The sequence below is a fragment of the Ambystoma mexicanum genome, chromosome 2q (genome assembly GCF_040938575.1).
Source record: "Ambystoma mexicanum isolate Mex_15411 chromosome 2q, UKY_AmexF1_1, whole genome shotgun sequence".
NCBI classification, from domain to species: domain Eukaryota; kingdom Metazoa; phylum Chordata; class Amphibia; order Caudata; family Ambystomatidae; genus Ambystoma; species Ambystoma mexicanum.
The window spans coordinates 188083237-188103831 of record NC_090924.1 but is presented as its reverse complement, the minus strand read 5'-3'; the positions used below and the strand labels follow the sequence as shown (position 1 = coordinate 188103831).

The following is a 20595-nucleotide window of genomic DNA, read 5'->3' as shown; positions in this document are numbered from 1 at the left end:
TCTCCCATAACACAGGAAAAATAGAAATCTTTTACCTCCACTTCTATGTCCTTTTTGTTGCCCTGGCTAGGGCTCCCCTCTTTGATTCCTATACCCAGGAACTTGGGTGCTCATTTTGATGTCCTCCTTCTCGCCACACATTCAAGAGCTTTCTTAGAAATTGCTTTTCCAGCTTCAAATGCATGGAGCATTCTCCCTTTTCTGAATTTCACTCACAGGGAAGGCACAACAAGGGATCTAGTCCTTTCTTGGATAGGTTACTCCAATAGTCTCACCCTCTTTCCTGCTGCCCTCCCCTAACCCCTCCTCCAACTCCCCCTCCTCCTCCTTCATACCTGACAGTCTGACTGCTATTCAGGCATGGTGCTCTGCCAATTATCTCTGCCTCAATTCCATTAAGACAGAGATCCTCCTCATTGGGACACCTGCTCCTAGCTTTGCCCTCACTCTCGTACTAGACTCCCTGGATCCCCTCCCTTAACCCACTTGTGAGGCAAAAAGCTTTGGGATCATCTTTAACTCCAATCGCTCCTTCTCTCCACACATCACGTACCTTTGCAAGAAGCCCAAGTTTCAGCTTCATCCCCACGGGGGCATTCTACCTTTCCTTAACTTCTCCCAGAAGCTCAATGTCTCCAGAGCCCTGGTTCTCTCTAGGCTTGACTACTGCAATAGCCTCTTCCTCAACCTTCCTCTTTACTGCCTTTGCCCACTCCAACAAATCCGGAATAGGGCAGCAAGACTTATCCTCTCCTCAAGCCCAGGGGCCACATCTCTCCAGCCCTAAAATCTCTCCACTGTCTTCCGGTGACTGCAAGGATCAAATTCAAGACTCTCTGCATCATCCACATGGCTGTCTGGGGCCTTGGACCGCTCTACATCCAGCTTTTTTCTCCCAAAAATACCTCCCAGCAGAGCCCTTCAGTTTTCTGGCACCAACTCTCTGCAAGGTCAAATGTTTCTTCAAGCAGAGATAGGAGGTGGATCCCTGTCCTCGGGTGGCGCTTCACTGTGGAACAACCTCCCTCCCCCACTCAGACTTGAACCGAATCTTCTTAATTTCTGGAAACTGTTCAAGACCTTCCTTTCTCCTCTTCCTTCCATCTCCCCATCCTTTGCTAACTCTACATCTGCTACTGGACTGGGGCCTGCTCCCTTCAGAGTCATACAAGGGCCAGGCCACCACCTACCAGTCCCCCCCAGCATCCTCCGCCAGCACTTGCCCTTGGGCTTCCTTTCTAAGACTGTCCCAACTTAGTCCTCCTTTCCACTGCACTCCTCCACCCCTCTTTTCCCTGGCCCGTGCTGCCTTGGCCCAACAAGCACTTGCCTGCAACCACCCATGGGGGCTCCCCACTTTGTCACTTCTCCCTCTGCCCCCATCCCCTTGCACTTATCACCTTGTTCTTGCACTTGCACGGTAGAATTGTCACAAGACCAATATAACCATTTCTTTATTGTTGTATTCTTATGATTTCCCATGCCCCCCACCTTTTGTCGTGTGGTGACTGAAAACACCTTTGTATATGTGCCCTACAAATGTCCAATAAAATAAAAAAATAAAAATAGCATGGCCTCCACAAGACTATACTCCACCATTTGCAGGTCATACAAAACAAGCTGGGCAAACTTGTCCTGGCACTGAAGCCCACAGGCTACATTACACCTGCCTTGAAATCACTCTACTGGTTCTCAGTTGATGACTGCATTTCCTTCAAAGTGATCTACACCTTTCGTACAGCCAATCACACAATTGGTCCTGGGTACTTGCAGTATACAGTGTCTAGGTACTGCCCCTCATGACTTCTAATATCCGACTCCTCCAGAATACTTTCTGCTTGGCAAACCAAAAACGATATACAGAATGATGACCCTATGAGCAGAAGAAAGCAACCTTTGCTTCAGTAAAGCTCTCAAGACTCTCTTCTTTCCAAATGCCTTCAACCTTTTTGCTCTGCATATTATCCTCTGGGGTTCCCTGGCTTGCTGTCTTTTATCTTGGTCTGGACTGTGCTGCTGCCTTCATGGACTTATTCCCCTCTTGAATTTCCTTCCCGACAGCCTTCTCTGAACAGACCTGGAACACTCTGCACTTGCTTTTTTGTCTGCATTGAATTCACTTTGCGCTTGCCACGCGCGCCCCTTATTCGCCTACTCCTATACTTATAAATTGCCCTTTCCGCGCACTTACCTGACCCGAATATGCCAAGGCTGTGAAAATGGAAGCCCCTCCTCCAACCGTTACCCTTTTCCTCTTGGGGCACTGCTAAGTGACTGAATTCACAGCTATGACTTTTAAATCAAAAAGAATCACACACGATCTCACTTTAAGACCAATTAAGATACAGTATCTGGTGTTTTAGAAACTCGAGGAAACTAGCAGGGAATCAGTGTACATCTGCATACATTTGAAATTGTTTTTGGCTATGCAGAACTAATCAATGTTGAAGAGCAGAGGTGATAGCGAGAACTACAGGGGAACTCAACCCATAAGGAAGCTGCACCATGGACTAACTCTTTTTGACTCACACAGTGAGTCACTTCATATTTAAATTACATTGTCACAATGATGCATAAGACACTGCTGGAGTAATTGCATTATATTAACCCCTTTTCGGGTCACTTAAAGAAGGTACTAACAGAATCTGATGGACGAAAACATGTTGAATCTTTTCAGTAATCATCAGGGTATTAAGGTTTTTTTGGTAGTTTTATTTTGTTCTGTATTAATGGTACAAGATGTCTCTCTATACAGCCAAGGTCAATTAATTAAGTAATCTTTTGTAACACGCTTAATAACGGAGACCAGTCTCTAAGACCGGGATTCAAACCTGTGTGGCTCTGCTTTGTCTTGCTACCAAGACAGAGATGTTGCCCCTGAGTTATCCTGCCGGGCCCAGATGAAGAGGTTGCACAACCTCACCAAAAGCAACCACATTGATATGTCCAATATAAGCTAAAACAATTGAGAGCCTTACCACAGGAATAGGGCCGTTGCAATTGATCATAATGGAGTGTCTTTCGGGATCCATTGGGAAGAACGCTGAGCAAATTTTCATTACCTACAAAGGATGGGAGAAAAGCGTCACTCATGAAATGTCTTTTGCATGGGTATTAATGAGTAAAACACACTGGGGTCATTTTCTAATGTAAAGGGTGGTAAACCAAGGCATAAAAGAAAGGTGCTATGCATTTACGCCTTGCTATATCGATCCAGGACATTTACTTTCACTGTAAAGGTGGAGAAGGTGCACCAAAGTTGCTGCCATGCTTTCCTCCTTCATCTTCAAAGGGCACTTCATTTTTACGCTTGCATGGGAATTCCATGCAAATGCAAAATGAATGGGTTCCTATAGAATCTATCTACATTTAGCACCTACTACAAGCTGGCAGAATCCATGGGAATTCATTGTAAATGTCTCCAGCTGTGCAACCTGATTGTATGGAGAAGCCTGGTTTGTTATCATTACAGAATCATTGCCCATTGTTAGAGAATCATTACCCATTTAGGGATCTAGTTATCCATCATTCATTCTGATTAGAAGTGACATGAAGTAGTGACATTAGACTATCCACATTATTCTGCCACTTTGTATGCATTTGCAATTTGCTATAGAATGAGGCCTGTTATATTTGAAGTGCCATGTAGAGACACATGTTATATTTGTAGAGACATCTAGACACATGTAGAGATATGTTGTTGACACCGGATGGCGCTCTGTGCAGCTTTTCTCACATGCAATGGTTTTCTTCTCTTACTCTTCATGATACAATAACTAGCCGGCAAGTTCGGCAAACGACAGCACTCAGTTCTTCCAACTTCTCCATTGCTTAAATTTCTTCTGCACACTCCAGTTCTCCTATTACTCCGCAGCTCTAACATGTCTATGCCATTTGCAGTGCGTGCATGTGTGCCACCGGCTACAGTTTACCAGTCTCCCTCCTGTTTCTCCCACCTCCGGCCCCTCCCATATTTTATCTCTAGACTTTAAAGTGCGTCCACTTCTCCTCCTTGCCACTGATTTTATCTTCCCAGCCTCTTAAGTTCTGGGGATAGATTGACTGTCCTCTCACTCTCCCTCACCCCTTTCTCCCCACCCACAACCCCTTTCTCCCCACCCACTTCACTTTGCATGGCAAGTGCTCCAAATGCTAACAATGGCCCACAATGGCTGTATGCATCTCGGCATTGGCGTACTGTACTCCGTCCTGTGCTGCATGACATGAGCAACATAGTCCCCAACAGAGCTGGTGAGAACCTGCAAACGCACCTGTCGGTGCCCAGACAAAGCTCTGAGATCTGCATGACTTGTTTGTTTCATGAACACCTGGACTCCACCAGAAGTGTCTTGGGCCTCGAGGACCTGTACAATCCACCCACGCTTAAATGTGACCGACCATTGCTGGCCTGTTTAGGACTAACACAGTGAAACAAGGGGAGCGTTATCCTGTCTCTGAATCATGGACCTTGGTTGCCCTCTCCCAGAGATGAGATTCGGAGGAGAGCAGGGCATTCTGGAAACCCTGAAACAACTCAGGGATTCACTTTGACCAGAGCATGGGTGGTAAACTGTGTTTGTTTCAGGGACATGCTTAGACAGTGTCTGCACCTTAAACCTAGCATTCCCAACCTTTGCAGGATTTACAATGTGTTGCATTTGCCCTTGGCATTCCCTACATTAGTAGACTTATACTGTATATGTGATAACCATGAACTCTTTCTTACACTTTTCTTCTCTAATGAAAGCCACTTTTTCAATGCCAGGCTATTGTAAAACAAATGTATTACACCTGCTTTCAGAGTACCATTCCAAGTGTGGGGGGGGTGTAATCTTGTGTTCTCCGGTGGTGTCCCTGTGTCTGTATGTTGGGTTCAGCAGATTGTTGTGTGCATTATGCAATTTATTTTTAATTTTGGGTATATTTTTCATTGTGTGCTGTCCCTTCTGTTCTTTTGTGCGTTGGGTGTGGTGCATTGCAAAGCATACATTTTCACTTTTCGCTATATTTTTAATTTCATGTTGTTCGCACACCTGAACTGCTTGGTGGGTGTGCAGAAGGATATTTGTGTGTATGTGTGAGTTTGTGCGTGGGTAGGGGTGTGTGTTGGATGCAGTGGATTTTATCTTGTGCATTGCTGGATCGAGTTTTCCTCTCATGGTATATTTTTAATTACATGTTATATGTAGCATTTACGGTACATGTTCCATCTTGTGTTGTCCCTTGGGCCTGTTGGGTGTGGTAGATAATCTTTCGTATTTTGCAGTCTGCTGCCGGGTTTATTATTAAATCCATATTGTCCTTCCTGCCCTAATGGGCAAGTACATATATTGAAACAAACTTTTTTCTTATAAAGTTATTGAGTTTGGCTGATCCGGTTTCCAAATGTTGCTTGAGCGCACAACTTCCTGCGGCTAAAAAAGTGAAAAAGTGAAAAGTAAGAAATAATTGTTTTGTAGTTTTTCTTTTGGTCGAAGTGTATTTTCTAAGTAATAACACTTCTACATGAACATTTGGCCATATGTTTGTGTCTAGGCTCGGTTTTTTGTGGATGTACCTGCCAGGAGGGCGTTGCAATAGTCTAGTTTTGGGCCAATGGTGGCTCTGGCTATTGATAGGCAGTTTGGCTTTGATAGGAATGGTTTAATTGCATTGATGAGTTGGTGGTGTGGGCTGAGGCAGAGGTGATGGCGATGACCTGTCTGGTCATAGATAGTGTTGAGTCTATGTAGACACCTAGAGCCTTTACAGATGTGGAGACAGAGATGGTCGTATTGTCAATGGTGAAGTTGGAGTACAGTTTATCTAGCTTGGCTAGTGTGTTTTTTTGACCTAATATGATGATTTCGGTCTTCTCCCCATTGAGGCAGAGGCCATTGGCTGCCATCCAGGCTTGAATGGTGGTGTATATAGAGTCTAGAGCTTGGGTGTGAGGTGAGTGTTTTATGATCAACCAAACCAAAAGTTGCCGACAGGCCAAGGAGTAGTAGGAGGGCTGGCTTCCCTCTGTTCATGATTTGGGTGATCTGGTTTTTGAGGTCAACCAGGGCAGTTTCCGTACCGTGACCTTTGCGGAACCCTGATTGCCTAGAGAATGGAGTGAGACTAGGAATTGTTGGATTTGGCAGTGGGCTGCTTTATCCAAGATCTTGAAGAGGAACGGCACAGTAGGTATGGCACGATAATTGTTGGGCTGTGCTGGGTCTAGTGTAGGCTTTTTCAGAAGGGGGAGTACCCATGCTTCTTTAAGGCTGGTGGGAATGGTGCCTGTTCTAAAGGAAGCATTAATGAAGGCTGTCAGGAGTGGGGCAAGGAGGTTCCGCGCAGTCCTTTATGAGCTTGGGTGGACAGATGTCCCCTTTGCATATGGAGGGTTTAAGGTTTTTGAGGAGGCTGATGACTTTGGGTTCAGTGATGTCTCTAAAAGTGAAAAGAGGTTTGGTACAGTTTGGTGTAGGGGAGGTGGGGTCAGTGAGTGTAGGCTCGGCATGGTGAGGTAGAGCTTTGTAGTGGTCCTTAATTTTTGTTTTTGTTTTTTGGAGGAGTTCCATTTTATTGAGCATGGCAGATTGGATACTGGCACACCTTGCTTCATCTTTGATGATCTCATCTGGAGAGTTTGGAGGAGAGATGAGTTCATTGAAGGTGGCGAAGATTTCCTTAGATTGTGAGTTGGCACTGGAGATTCGGACGTTGAAGGAGTTTGCTTTGGCTTTACTAATAGCATCTTTATACTGGCGGGAGATGAGGTTAAAGCAATTCTTGGTGTTGTCGCTGGGGTTGGTTTGCCAGCTTTTCTGAGCCTCCCTTTTAAGGGAGCGTAATGACTGTAGTTCTTCAATGAACAATGAATTTTTGTGTAGCAACTTTTTTTTCTTTTTGTATTCAAGTGGTGCTATGGAGTTGATGGCTGTAGAGAGGGTATCTTTGTATACGTCCGCTAAGGTGTTTGGATTGTTGGAGAAAGTTGGGGCTAGTGCTGGTATGTTAAGATAAGGTTGTAGGTTATCCTGTGGGAGTTTGTTTGAGCTTCTTACTTGAGCAGTGGGGGCCGGTGTGAGGATATTTGGCATGGAAGAAAAGGGTAAGGTGAACTCAATACAGTTGTGGTCTGTCCATGGCAAGGCTGTGTTGGCTGTGACATTGGTGAAACAACTGTGGTCTGCAACCCAATCAAGGGTGCGGCCTTTGGAGTGTGTTGGGCTTGAGACTTTTTGTGTGAATCCTAGGTCGGTGATCTCTTTAGTGAGGGAGGTGGCGGCTTTGTCATTGGAGTCATTAAATCCTAAGTTTAGGTCTCCAAGAAGAAGGGTCTTGGTAGAACCTTTGATGTTATCGCTGAGTAGGTGGGTGAGGTGTCCCTGGAAGTCTGATGGGAGGCCAGGGGGTGCTCTATAGTATGTGTATGTTGGTGGTGTTATTGGGGGACAGTGCAAGCTTGACAAATAGGATGTCGGAATTGCTATCCCAGAAATGACTAATGGGTCTGATGGCAAGGGTTTCTTTAAAGATGAGGGCTACTCCTCCTCCTGGGCGACCTGGTCTGTCTTGTCTGAAAATGGTGTAGTCAGGGGGGAGTGCGAGAGCGACCGCAAGGCGCATGCTTCATGTAGCCATTGATGGCCAGTAAGTCGAGGTTCTGGTTGGAAAGGGATCATGTATTTCTAGGGCGTGTGCTGAAAGTGAGCGAACGTTGAGGAGGGCACATTTAAGGTGTGAAGTGGGTGCGGAATTGGGCTTGATGCTGGCATGGATGCGGCCTGCGTCAGGTGTAGTGTGTGTTGTGGGTGTGAATTTTTGTATGTGAGTGTGCATGAGGTGTGTGGTGTGATTGAGGGAGGAACTGGAGCCTATGCAGAGATTACGGGGAGCTGTGGACATGACAAAGTAAATGAGATCTAATGGTTGAGTTCTGGCTCTAAGTCTGGTGCATCTGGTGGAAGGTGAGCATGAGGTGGCTATGCGTGGGCTTAGAAGTTGTTGGGTGGTGATGAGGCTGGGCATGATGGCTTGAAGGTGGGCAGCGGGATTGTAGTAGTGCAGTGGTGACTGAATGTAGGGAGAGTTAGTGAGTGTAATGATATGGTGGTAGGTGGCTTTAGTGAGTAAGAGAGCAAATGCTGTGGTGATGGAGGTAGAGCGACTCGTGAGTATCTTCCAGGCAAGCTTACTTGTGAGATTGGGCAGCATGGTGCGGGTGGGCAAGCAGAAGCCAGGGTTCGCAGCAGGCTGCAATTAACACGGTGGGCAGGCAGCAGTGAGCAGATATCACTACGGTCCACTATTACACATAGAGAGCAGGCTGCAGTGGGCAAAATAGCATTACAGGCTACGGAACAGCAGTGACCAAAATGTCATTGCATGGTACGGAGCAATCAGTGACCAAAATATCATTGCAAGCTACTGAGCAGCATTGGGCAAGATAGCATTACAGGCTACGGAGCAACAGTGGTCAAAATAACATTGCAGGCTACGGAGCAACAGTGATCAAAATAACATTGCAGGGTATAGAACAACAGTGACCAAAATAACATTGCAGGCTACGGAGCAACAGTGACCAAAATAACATTGCAGGCTACGGAGCAACAGTGACCAAAATATCATTGCAGGCTACAGAGCAACAGTGACCAAAATAACATTGCAGGCTACGGAGCAACAGTGATCAAAATAACATTGCAGGCTGCATAGCAACAGTGACCAATAATAGGGCAATGCTGAACCAAAAACGCAAAATGCTAGTGTGGGACACTTTTTTAAGCTAAAGTGGGACACTTTTTTGGCCCATGTGTGCCAGTTTGATAAGTTACTTCACCATGCAGCTAGTAGTTTTAACCAGTGTTAATGAATTAATACTCTTTAAAATGCACAATTTTATCACATTTTATCAAAAACCTACCCCTTGGGTACTACTCAAACAGTCTTTTACAAAAGGAATGAATTGCCATTTGCAACCATGGGTTACTTTTTCATTGGAGCCCAAGACAATGTTATGCTCCAGTCCGACTCTGTCTGTGTCTAAAACCGGAAGTGTTGCTGGGGTGGTGGTGGTGGTGTGAGGGCTGTAGCCCTGGATCTTTTGCCATCCTAGTGACCCCCCTGCCATTTGCTGATCCATTTCGATAATGGCCACCCGATATCCTGAGGCTCCCTTAATCAGCCTGGCAAGGTCTGGCTCACTCCCTTGTTGTGTTGAAAGGAGATATTGGGTACAATGCAAAGAAGTTGGACAAGGACAAACATTGTCTTCCTGCAAAAATGCATTGAAATAATATGTTTTTCCACAAAGATACTGTTTCCCTGTTGTGCTTTGCTCTAACACTGTTGCAATCACAACCATAATGCCATGTTATGCAGTTGTACTCACTGCGTCCTCCTGGAAGTCACACTCTTCAATGCTTTTGTTCTCAGACTTCAAGCACTCGGTCTCCATCATCATAAACTTCAGCTGCTGGGATTTTGTAGTCTCAGTCTGAGAACATTTTAAATATAAAATGGTCATCAACAGACAAAATAATGCATACGTTTGATCATATGTTAAAATAAATGATTAAAGAATTTCATAGGTGCACGTTGGGTGAGTCATTCTTTGGCCCTCATGGTTTGGACAGCACATAACATATTGTTCTGAAGTCGACAGCCCTGCAAAGATGCACCAATAGAACTTGCCACTATCAGTGGAGTGCCTGTACATACCATCTTAGAAGTCTCTTGATAGTCCAGTAGACCCTGATGTGATGGCAACGCTTTAGCATGAATGGATCACTTGCCACAGGGGGAAAGAGACCTCTGAATCGGCCTAAGGGGTAGGGAGCCTATAGTTGCTGTTCAACCACTGAAACACGTTGTTAAAGGGACGTTATGGTTACAAGTAAAACCGAAAATCCCCTCGAAATTTGCCAGTTATGGTAACTGGCAAATTTCAAGCAACCATAACTCACGCCACCATCTTGCACTGTTAAAATGAACACCCAGGACATGAAAGATGACATCACAAATGTCATTGATGACATCACACAACTGGGCCACTTGTTTTTGTTTACTGACATGATTCGGCTAGTTTTTGGTTTTTACGGACAATGAGAATTTCCAAAATGTAGAAGGTGCTATATATCTACACATTAACCTTTTTATATGTTCTTAAAGTACTTTCCTTAGAGTTTAATCTGAGCTCATAGTACACATACATGGGGCAATAAGCACACCTCAAACACACAATTAATATGTGTACATGATGATTAACGCTAATGTTATTGTCATGTTTTGGTGCTGTTCTTTCTTTTATCCTTAGTTCAGTTTCCCTGTATGTGCCTCTAAATTCTTTGCATTGTGCATTGTGCATTTTTACATGTATGTTTTCAACTAATACAATTGTTACCTATTTATTCCATGTTTAACATTTATTATTTTAAGACCGACAATTACTAGATTAAAAAATATTGTACTTCGATGGTGCATACTACAACCATGGCCTATATGTATGTATGATTAGGTTCCTCTATTAACAATAACACTAGAATGTAATGATTTGTTTGCATGAGTACATTCTTTAATACATTAAGTAGTTAAGGACAGGTCTCCCAATCACCCCTAACATCTTGTTTCCAACATTATAAATTCAACCCCTTCTAGAGACTGTTAATCAAAATTAATGTAATATGTGATGCCATCTTTCATGTCCTGGGTGTGAGTCTTAGCAGTGCACGGTGGTGGCGTGAGTTACGGTTGCTTAGCTTGTCATAACTGGCAAATGTATGGTTTTTTTTGGTTTTAATTGTAACCATAACATCCCTTCAGCAACTTTTTTTCAGTGAATTTCGTAGGTTTTTATTAACACAACTTAACCATAGTGTCCCTTTAACAGAGTGTTTTACTAGCGCAACGTAACCATAACATCCCTTTAATAAAGTTTTTTCGGTGAATTTCATAGGTTTTTGTTAGTGCAACTTAACCATAACATCCCTTTAACAAAGTTTTTTCAGTGAATTTCATGGGTTTTTACCAGTGCACCCTTAATTTCCTACAACTTGCTAATATAATACTTAACCTAATATAGCAAAATTTGTGTCAAATTTTCAAAGTTTCACCTTAAAGCTCTGCCATGCCCCACCTTCTAGCATAATTTGTAACACTTCTATACTATTTTTGCAACTTTTTCCACAGTTATTGTGTTTGGTGATGTTCGCAAACGTCTGACATCATCGCAGACTTTTCGGACAGTGTCACATGACCACCTGCACGCGTGCAGCATGATGACGTGTTCGCGAATGCGTCTGCACTTCGCGGACGGGTGCATGCTTCGTGAATAGTTCAGAACTGCACCTTTCAGCTCATGAAGGAACTTAGAAGCTCAAAATGAAAATGTATCCTTGCACAGCTCCTACACCTATTCTTAGTCATTAGCCATTAACAATCCAGCACAGGGCACATACTTTAAAGAATATTAGCAAAACTGCTATTTATCTTAAAAATAGCATCAGCTGTTTCCATGCCTCCTCCCCAAGAGCCAACACCACCACCACGAGCTGGAGGACCTAGACAACAAAAAAAGTGCAGTACTTCAAAAGACAATGAAGCGGACCAAGAAGATGAGGTATAGGAAGTGTCTGCCTCTAGCACCCAGAGAGAATCATGGGTGTGGAAGTTCTTTACTACTGTTGGGAATGTCCCAAAGGCTAAAGCTACCAAAGTCAAAATGCACTGAGTGCAACGTTGTACTGAGTCACGGACTACCTGGACAGTACTACTATGGGACCACCTCCATGTGCCGCATCACCAAATCCAACCACCGCAATGCTCTCAGAAAGGTTGTTACTTTCTTAGGAAGTAGTACGCTGTCTTCCTCCACCTCATCTTCATCAACCAGTACTGTAACCACAGCCTACTTCTGTGGGACACAAAATCCCACCAGCAACTTTGCAAGCGGTAAAAGAGGCTGTTGAGCCATATATTTCGAAAACAACAGTACTCTGTGTATACTGAAACATATCACTCTGCAGGGGGGAGCAATTCCAAAGTGCTTTTAAAGCTGTAATCAAGGAGCATGAGAAACACTGCCCCCTACCTTAGATGTAACACCTTTCGCAGTTAAAGAAATACCTAAAAAATAATTATTTTATAGACTCCACCAACTTTACATTTCTCAGTAAAGTAATTAGACTCAATAAAATTCTCCAACATTTCCAATAGCAAGTTGTGTTATGCTAATGGTAATAATAAGGCAATAAGCCCCTTGACTGCAGGCCATTACCACATAAGGTAATGCCCCAGGGGCCATAGTTACAGGCCTGTGCTTAGCGAGGGCCTTAACGAAGGCCCCAGGGGCATTACCTTAGGCAGTAATGGCCCGCAGTTAAGGGGCTTATTGCGATTAGTACCACGGGCCGTTACATCGGGGTACTGATGGTGTTTCTTTTCAGCTGCAAGATATGTTGCGCTTTCCAGTCGAAAAACAAAAAGTAAAAAAAATGGCCACCATGGACAGGAACAAGTAGTCCATTTTCTCTTTCCGTGGTGGCCATAGTAAACAAAGAAATACCACCATGGAATGGGAGAAGGGACTACTTGTAGTCCCTTCTCCCCTTCAATGGCGGACCAAGCGCCTTCATGGGGAGGTGAAAGAATGAAGGAGTCCGGCGCATGTTCGCCGCAGAGGGAAAACCATACAGTAAGGCTCAGAAAAGAACGAATCAGTGAAAAGAACACACAATCTTTACGGTTCGCCGGGTACTAATGGACAATTGTATACTAGAGACCAATATAGGACAGAAACTATGTTCTGTCCCAAAAACCTTTCTCTAGCACACAATAAGGACCAATATCGAGGGACCTTTATAACTATCCGCTGTCTCCATAGTCCCCTTTCCAGGCCATGGATCATTAAAAGACCCGCATGGCACGAGCACACAATAGTGCTGGATAGCCCTTCTGCCCTTTTAAATTTTATATTTGCAATACTCCCTCAATGCCTGCTTTCAAATAGTGACACATCCATCCACCAATCACTTCCAAAATCTGTACATATAACCATACAACCCTATGACCATATTACATTTCCACACACCTATAGCCACTTAACAATCTTCTACAAATCATTTGCATCTTCATTTCCCTCACTTATACAAAACATTGTACACAGTGCTCAAATAAATGCACATAAGCATTGTGCAGTGAGAGAAGTGCATAAACAGAAGGGGCAGTAAGGATGGGCAAGTGCTCATGAGAACCCAGGAGGGAAATGTCAAGGGATGCCAAGGTGGGACGCCACTGGCTAACTACTGGAGCAGAAGAGTCCCAAGGGTGGTACGCATCATAACTGTAACATCTGTTTAACAAAGTTTGTTCTGTCAATTTAATAGGTTTTTATAAGTGGAAATGTTTCATGGTGTTACATCACTGTATGTACGTTATTAATAATTCCTCTTTTCATATATATGAAAGAACTATAAACCTCCTTTAAGAAACATATTTTTTGCAACACATACGTATGTCTGTCATTATCAGCAGCGCATGCTGGGGATGCAAATCATTGTTCAATTGTCTACGGCTTAAGGCTCAACCATGACCCCCAGCACAACCAAACCACCCCTAGTATTCACTGAACCACCCTGCATCCTAGCTCAGTGTTCACTATACCATAATAATGTATCCAATGGCCAGTGCTCATGGCTTGCAGACATGGCCAGTCTCCAAATCCATGGGGCATGGGCTTCAGCCATGCTGCATTCCCCAATAAGCAAATCAGAGTACCCATTTGCGTTTGCAGAGGGACCCGCCCACTACCCAGATACCAAATGTATAACACTAGTTTTTCTACTTACATTCTTACACTTTAGAGAAATAAAACACAAGACATATTTCCAAAAACATTATTTCAGGTCCAGGAACATCGTGCAAGTTTGTTGTAATCTCGTCCACCACTTCAGGCTGGAACCACAAGCAGAATATTTTTTCCCATTCAACCCTACAGCTTTGGCCATGCTGCATGCCCCAATAAGAAGATTACAGTACACATTTCTCCTTGCTGACAGCCAGGCCCATTGTCCAGATACCAATGATATATCACTGTGTTGTGTACTTACTTTCGCACTTTCAAAAAAATAAACACAGGACATATTTGCAAAACAATGCTTTGAAGTTCTTTCTGACTCTCCTCATACATATTTGCTGCAATCCCATCCAGCACTTCAACCTGTCTCCATGAGCAGATTTTTGTTTACCATTCAAACCTATCCCAATTTCAAAAAACATTACCACATAGTGAGTCCCTGGTGGCCATGCCCAATTTAACCCCATTGTTCGTCCCTCGTGGTTAAGGCCATTAGCCAGATTGTCCGGGTCATGGCCTTTGGGACCCAGACAATCTGGCCACTAACCATGGCCACATACTATACCTCAGTCACAAAAGGTATATCAATATTTTTGTACCTATATTATGACATTTTCTAAAAATAAAACTCACACACGTTTGCAAAACCATGCTTTCAGATCCTTCACAATGCTCCTCACACGAGTTTGCTGCAAATCCGTCATGTTTTATTTTTTTTAAATATACAAAATATACGTACATAAAATAGTCATATAATTTAGCCCCCACTTGTTAAATCCATTCAGACGTTGCACAAACATTCAAGGTTGGGTCTATAATCTTTCTGAAAGCTTTTGTCCACATTCCTTAAATGGCAACAAATTTATAAGTCATAGAAAAATGTTCAGACACCCTTCTTAATTTGCGCCCTCTTGACAAAATCCCACCAAACTTTCCAAAAACATTCATATCTAGGTCTAAAATCTTTTTGCACACTTTTTCTGGAGATTCATAAAATGGCACCACATGTATAAGCCTTTAAAATATTTTGGACCCCCCCCCCTCTAATGTAGCCTTTGTTTTCACCTTCTGAGTCACATGTGAAGATTCCACAAAGTTGTCCATTCCATCCTTCCATTACTGCTTTTTGATTCAATTTATGCAAGGTGTTATTGCGGTTACCAGACATTTGATCGAAAAAAATTGATCGACTGGACAATTGGTCGAACCAATTTCGTCGAAAACCAAATGGTCGAATTTTTTATTTTTTTTATTTTTACCCCCTTTTTTGGGGGGGGTCCCGCCCCTAACCCCCTTTTTTTCTAAAAAACCCTTTTTTCCCTAAACTACAACCTTAAAAATATATATATAAATAAATAAATTTACGTCGACCAAATGTCCTGTTTTCGATGAAATGTCCGGACACCGTTATTGCTCCTTTTGGCCTCTAGATACATGCTCACTCTATCTCATATGAACTTAATACACTTTTAATTGACTAACAGTTTGGCTCTCACATATGTTTTCGTCTTCTTACATCTACTGAAGAATGTCCCACAGTCAGAGTGTATCCATGTGCTCCCTTTGTGCTCTGTGCTTATCCTTTGAGAATAGCATTGTTAACTCGAGACTAATCTTGATCATTGTCGTCTCTGCAAACAAAACTGTTTTCATGCGTCTCCTGATTCTTACAGCCTCGGCCTGTCTCTGAGGTAGCTTGGTAATGTTCAACGTGAGTCAGGGACCATTATCCTAATATGGCTGTCCTTGCCACGTTATATATTCATCCATAGCAAGCTTCTATACCGTGTCTTTCTACCTTGCATTACTGCATATTTATAGCTTTAGGTACATGTTACTCTTAGTGCTTCAGTTAGATTGGTAGATCATTACTTAGTATTTTCACATTGTTTCAACATAGGTTCATATATTTGCTTCATGACATCACTTTGTCCTTTTCAGATTTCATAATAACGTACGTCCATGATGTCCACAGATGCTTTCTGACGTCTTGAGAGGCAACATCCTTCGATATAGCATTCTTCCATGCAGCACCCTTCCACACGTTCAGTGCAAGGGTACATTCTATATGGCTGTCTGAGTGCATAACATTGCTCATACACTCGATGCGGCATAGGAACGATGTGGAAGGTCCCATCTATGGCTCTTCTCCAACTGTTCCAGTATGATGGCGATGAGGGGGTGGGAACTGGCACAATAGCATCTACCTGCTCCTCTACACTACTTTCTTTGTTTTTGGTATCTATAAGAATAACACGCTCCCACGTACATGTAAATATATTAAAAGTTACTTCATAGTTCTGTGCCTCTAGATAAGCCTCTCCTACGTCTTTGTACTTTATAGGATACAGAGAACTACACAACTATTAATTTCCCTATATTACACAGCTGTGTGTGTGTCATTCTATATGTTGACCATCCTACTGCGAAGGAAATTAGGTTTATGCCATGGCAAACTATGCATCAGTTGAATTGTCTTATTAAGTATTTCAGTGTGTATTGGCATTAACAGTCTCAGTGATAAAAGCAATAGACAAAACAAATACACCTCAAGACTGAGATTTGAAGCATGTGTCAGAGATGGAACAAAAACCATTCCAGGTCACAGAGATGGTACCTATTTGTGGGGCCTAGAGCTGTTCTTCTTTCTCTCTCACCTTGTTATGACCCTCCTCCGTAACCCTGAGTTAGTGCTACCATATGTTGAGGCCCAAACTCTCTAAAAGCTGTCTTGTGTTAGATATGATGATCTAAATACCAGTTTTCTAAACTCCCTAAGGGACTTCCTAACTTTCGCTACTCTATCTTGTTGTTAGTGCTCTAATGGGATTTGAGAGGGTGCTTTACAAATACTCTAATATATGCTTTGGCTAATGCACTCACTATCATCTCTCCCTTTAGTACTCTTTGGTCTCATCCCCTCTGGCTCACTCCTTCCACCACTCTTCGATCCTTTTGATATTCTCAGTCCTCCTAGGGTTTGCCACCACCATTTGATGCTAGTCCTCCTTCCACTGCTGCTGCTATCTCCTTCACTGTTCTACACCCTCCTCCACACTACTACTCCTCCCTTTGCAATACTGCTCCTTTCTCCATGCCACTACTCCTCCCTCTAAACCACTCCTCCTCCCTGCAAATCACTAGTCCTCCCACCAAGCCACTACTTCTCCCATCCAAACACCTACTACTCTCTCTAAACCACCACTCCTCCCATTAAACCATTACTTCTCCCTCCAAAACACTACTCCTCCCTCAAAACCACCACTCTTCCTTCCACTACTCAAGTGCCCTCTTTTCACTGTGAATCAGTCGCTTCACAATCACTGATTACACTCACTTTTCTACCCACTCGCCACAGAACCACGCACACTCACACTGCAGAACCACTTTCTCTCCTCAGCCAATACCTCAACTGTTCAACAAATTGCCCTAACACTCTGCCGCTCCTTCTTTCCTCCTCCTGGTCTCTGACCATCCTCCACATCCACCTCTGACCTCACACTGAAAAACCCACACTTCTTTCTGCTCCATGCTTATATCCTGCGTTGTCTGTCAGGACTGGACCTATTTCCTAAGCCAACAGGCCCTGTCGTTCCCCACACAGAGCGTTTGTGTGTAGTGAAAAGCCATAAGTTAGGGGCTATACCCCACCCACTTTCTCTTTGCAGGCTCACTGTGCTGGTGTCTCAGAAAGGTCAATGTTCATGTTTGTGTTCCGGGACCCATTCTGTGGAGTCTCCTGGTAAGTTTCTTAGAAAAGGGTGGGTCTTTCTCCTCTTTTGGCCCCTAAATTTCTAAGAGCCCTTGCAATCTCTTGCTTCCCCCATCGCGGTTCACTGCTGTGAGGAATTTTACTATCCACATGGTGGCCTTATTTGACATTTTAAATGAAATTTAATGATGGTAGATCAACCTCCAGAAAATGTGTGGAGCTAATCCGCGTGCATTTTCCTATGCTCACCGCACGACACACACATAGACCCGTGTACTCTGGGTGGACACAGCCAAGAGGTGTCATCCCCCCTGTCATATATAGTTGGGATATGACAGCCAAGAGTACATCAAGGTTTCTCAAGAAGGGGGAGGGAAAAACCTTCCTCCTGCCATGGCCAGCCCAATTAACTAACAAAGGCTCCATGCATCCGCCCTGCCCTTTCTTAGCTGCTGGTGGCAGATTTTCATACTAATCAGAGTTAATTTAAGCAGGCACACAGGAGGCCTGGTCGCAGGACTAACAAAGCACAGGAAAATCCCAAAAACTTTTGATATGCACTGTGTCAACCTGAAGCCTGCCCCCTCCTCTCTCTATAAAGGGCATTGACCTGTAATGTCCGGGACAGCTGTTTACAGTAGTAAACCCTGCAGGGGGACCCCATTCACAAGGTAGAAGTATGAGGTTTGGCAGCGAATGAAAGTCTGGTCTCGCCGCAGCTTTAAGGGAGGCATGCCGCTTTAATCAGGAACCACACAGAACTCAATTAACTAGAGAGACCCTTTAATCCACAAAAGAGAGGAAGATGGGTGGGACTTAGTATTACATGTTTTCACGCCTTTACCTTTTCTGTTGTTATGACCTCATGCATGCATGAGATTGTTGGTGGGGACCCATAATTGGTTCATTAAGGTAGGCTTAGCCTACACCAATCACTGTGGACCATTGGGCTCTAAAAGAGGGCTGGGACCCTTGTTTTGGCAGATCATCTGAAGACTTTGCGAGGAGTAGCAAGAAGAACTAATTTGGACCCTGGCTGAAGGTACAGTCTGTCTTACAGCTTCCGCCAGTTTAGGAAGCCCAGAATTTCCAAAGAAGGAAGCAAGATCACTCCTCTATACATCTCCCAGGGAATAGAGGGGGATACTGAATCCAGAGGACCCTCCAGCAGCTCCAGAGCCAGTACACAGCTAGTACACAGCCAGCACGCAGCGTACCCTGCTAGGCTCTGCAAGCAAGCTTCCTAGGTGGGAAGTGTCAGAGAGTTTCTGAACCAAACTAAGGACAAGGCTGTTGCCTGCAACACTCTCCTCAGCTTTGGGACGTTTGCCTTAAAGGAAGATGCAAGCCCAGAGAAGAAGCTAGGAGGAGTACATCGACAATCATCAACCAGCATCTGCCTTAAAGGTAATTTTCGAGCCAGTCGAGCCCCTCGAGCTGCAACCAACTGCACCACTGACTGTAGTCACTCTGCAGTTGCTAATGTCAAGCAAGATGCCTTGACCAGTGCTTCAGACCCGCCGACCAGCACTGAGATGATTCCTGACCCAGAGCCGCTTTGTAGGCCAGCCTGCTGCTGTCCATCCAGCCTTTCTGGCCCAACTGCCTGCCGCCTGATAACCGCAGCTGTCTCCCATCTTGAACTCTGTCACAGAAGCTTCAAAGGGCCCTGAAACCGACTCGACCAATGTCAAGCACCAAGAACCTCTGCAAGCACAAGGTACATTGTGGTTCTGTCCCCCTGGTCCTACTTTGAAGGGCCCTAGGGACATTTTATGAGCCATTGCTCCCTTTGTGTTGAAACCAAGTATCATTGAACTATTGTGATTAATTAATATACCGACTACCCTCCTGTCAGTATCCAGAGTGCATCCCCTTTCCTTCTTGAAACTGTCTGTCCTCTGCATTCCTTTACAGGGTGTGTTGTATTTTGTAGTGTGCTACCACTGTCTGTTGTGATAATAATAAAGTAGATATTTTCATACAACCTTGACTGGACACTCCCTTTTATCATTGGGTAATAATTGCATTTTCGCTGTGTTGCAACTTACCAATGATCCACGACCTTGCAGATATAAGCCTGCTGTTTCATCCACGTTACCAAAATTGGACAAGGAGGTTTATAATTTGCTTGTTTTTCCAATCTGTCTGGATCTGTTATGGTGTACTAGAGGTGTGGGGCTGATTGATGGTTTAGAAACTGATATTCATCCTAGGACCAGTGCTGCCCCGGAAGTTGATTCGTCACATTGGTGGCAGGTGGTCGGATCTAGTTGGAGCCTTGGGCACAGCTAATTCACCCAGTGATAAAAGTACTGTTGCAGTCAACATTCTACACAACTAGGTATTTGTAATAATCATGGATTTTGACATAGAGACTGTGAAAAGGAGAAGCAAGGTTGTCCTTCTCGTCCTATGTCAAGAGAGGGGACTTTCCCACAGCACTAAGGTTAATAAACATGAGTTGCTGACCAACCTCCAAGCTTGGGTAGAAGCGAGGGCAGTTGAGAAGAAGAACCCAAAGGTCTGGCTAGGCCCCGTCTACCCAAACGGAAAAGACCTTCACGGAGGGGGAAGTGGAAGGTGACGAGTAAGACATCATGAGCAGTGTTTCTCGCAACCATCCCACTGGGGGCAAGCGCAGTTCCTCAACACTCTAGAGTGTCAGTGATGTCAGAGGCTAGTGTGGCATCCCTCAGGTCCCACACCTCAGCACAGTCTCTAAGTGGCCCAGTAATTGTACTGGCTTTTAATGAGGTAGAGGCTAGAAAGCTCCTGCTGGAGTAGAGGAGAATAGCACTAAAGGAACTGAAACAGTGGGACAAGGTTGCCATAGAGCGGGACTGGGCCACCACAGAGATGTGCAAGCTGGTGCTTGGAGAGAAGAAAGTAAAAGGTGGTGGTTTGATTAGAGGACTGGTGGGAAGTAGTCCCAGTGTCAGGTATTGCTCACACTCTAGAAGGTCATGAATGTTTGGGGCGTGATTGAATGCAGACCTGGGGTTCAGTGAACCCCAGTTTAGGATATTTGTAGGTTTAAACTGTTTAACTGGGGAAA

At 44.1% G+C, this 20595-nt stretch overlaps 1 protein-coding gene across 1 annotated transcript in view; it reads right to left on the bottom strand.

The window, feature by feature from the left end:
• The window catches only part of LOC138568929 (cathelicidin-related antimicrobial peptide Bf-CRAMP-like), an 82632-nt gene that overhangs the window by 9411 nt on the left and 52626 nt on the right, over window positions 1-20595 (bottom strand). The window contains exons 2-3 of the mRNA XM_069646701.1: window positions 9365-9469; window positions 2979-3062 (exon numbers count right to left, since the gene is read on the bottom strand). Coding sequence (XP_069502802.1) covers window positions 2979-3062; window positions 9365-9469 — 189 coding nt within the window. The remainder of the gene's footprint in view (window positions 1-2978; window positions 3063-9364; window positions 9470-20595) is intronic.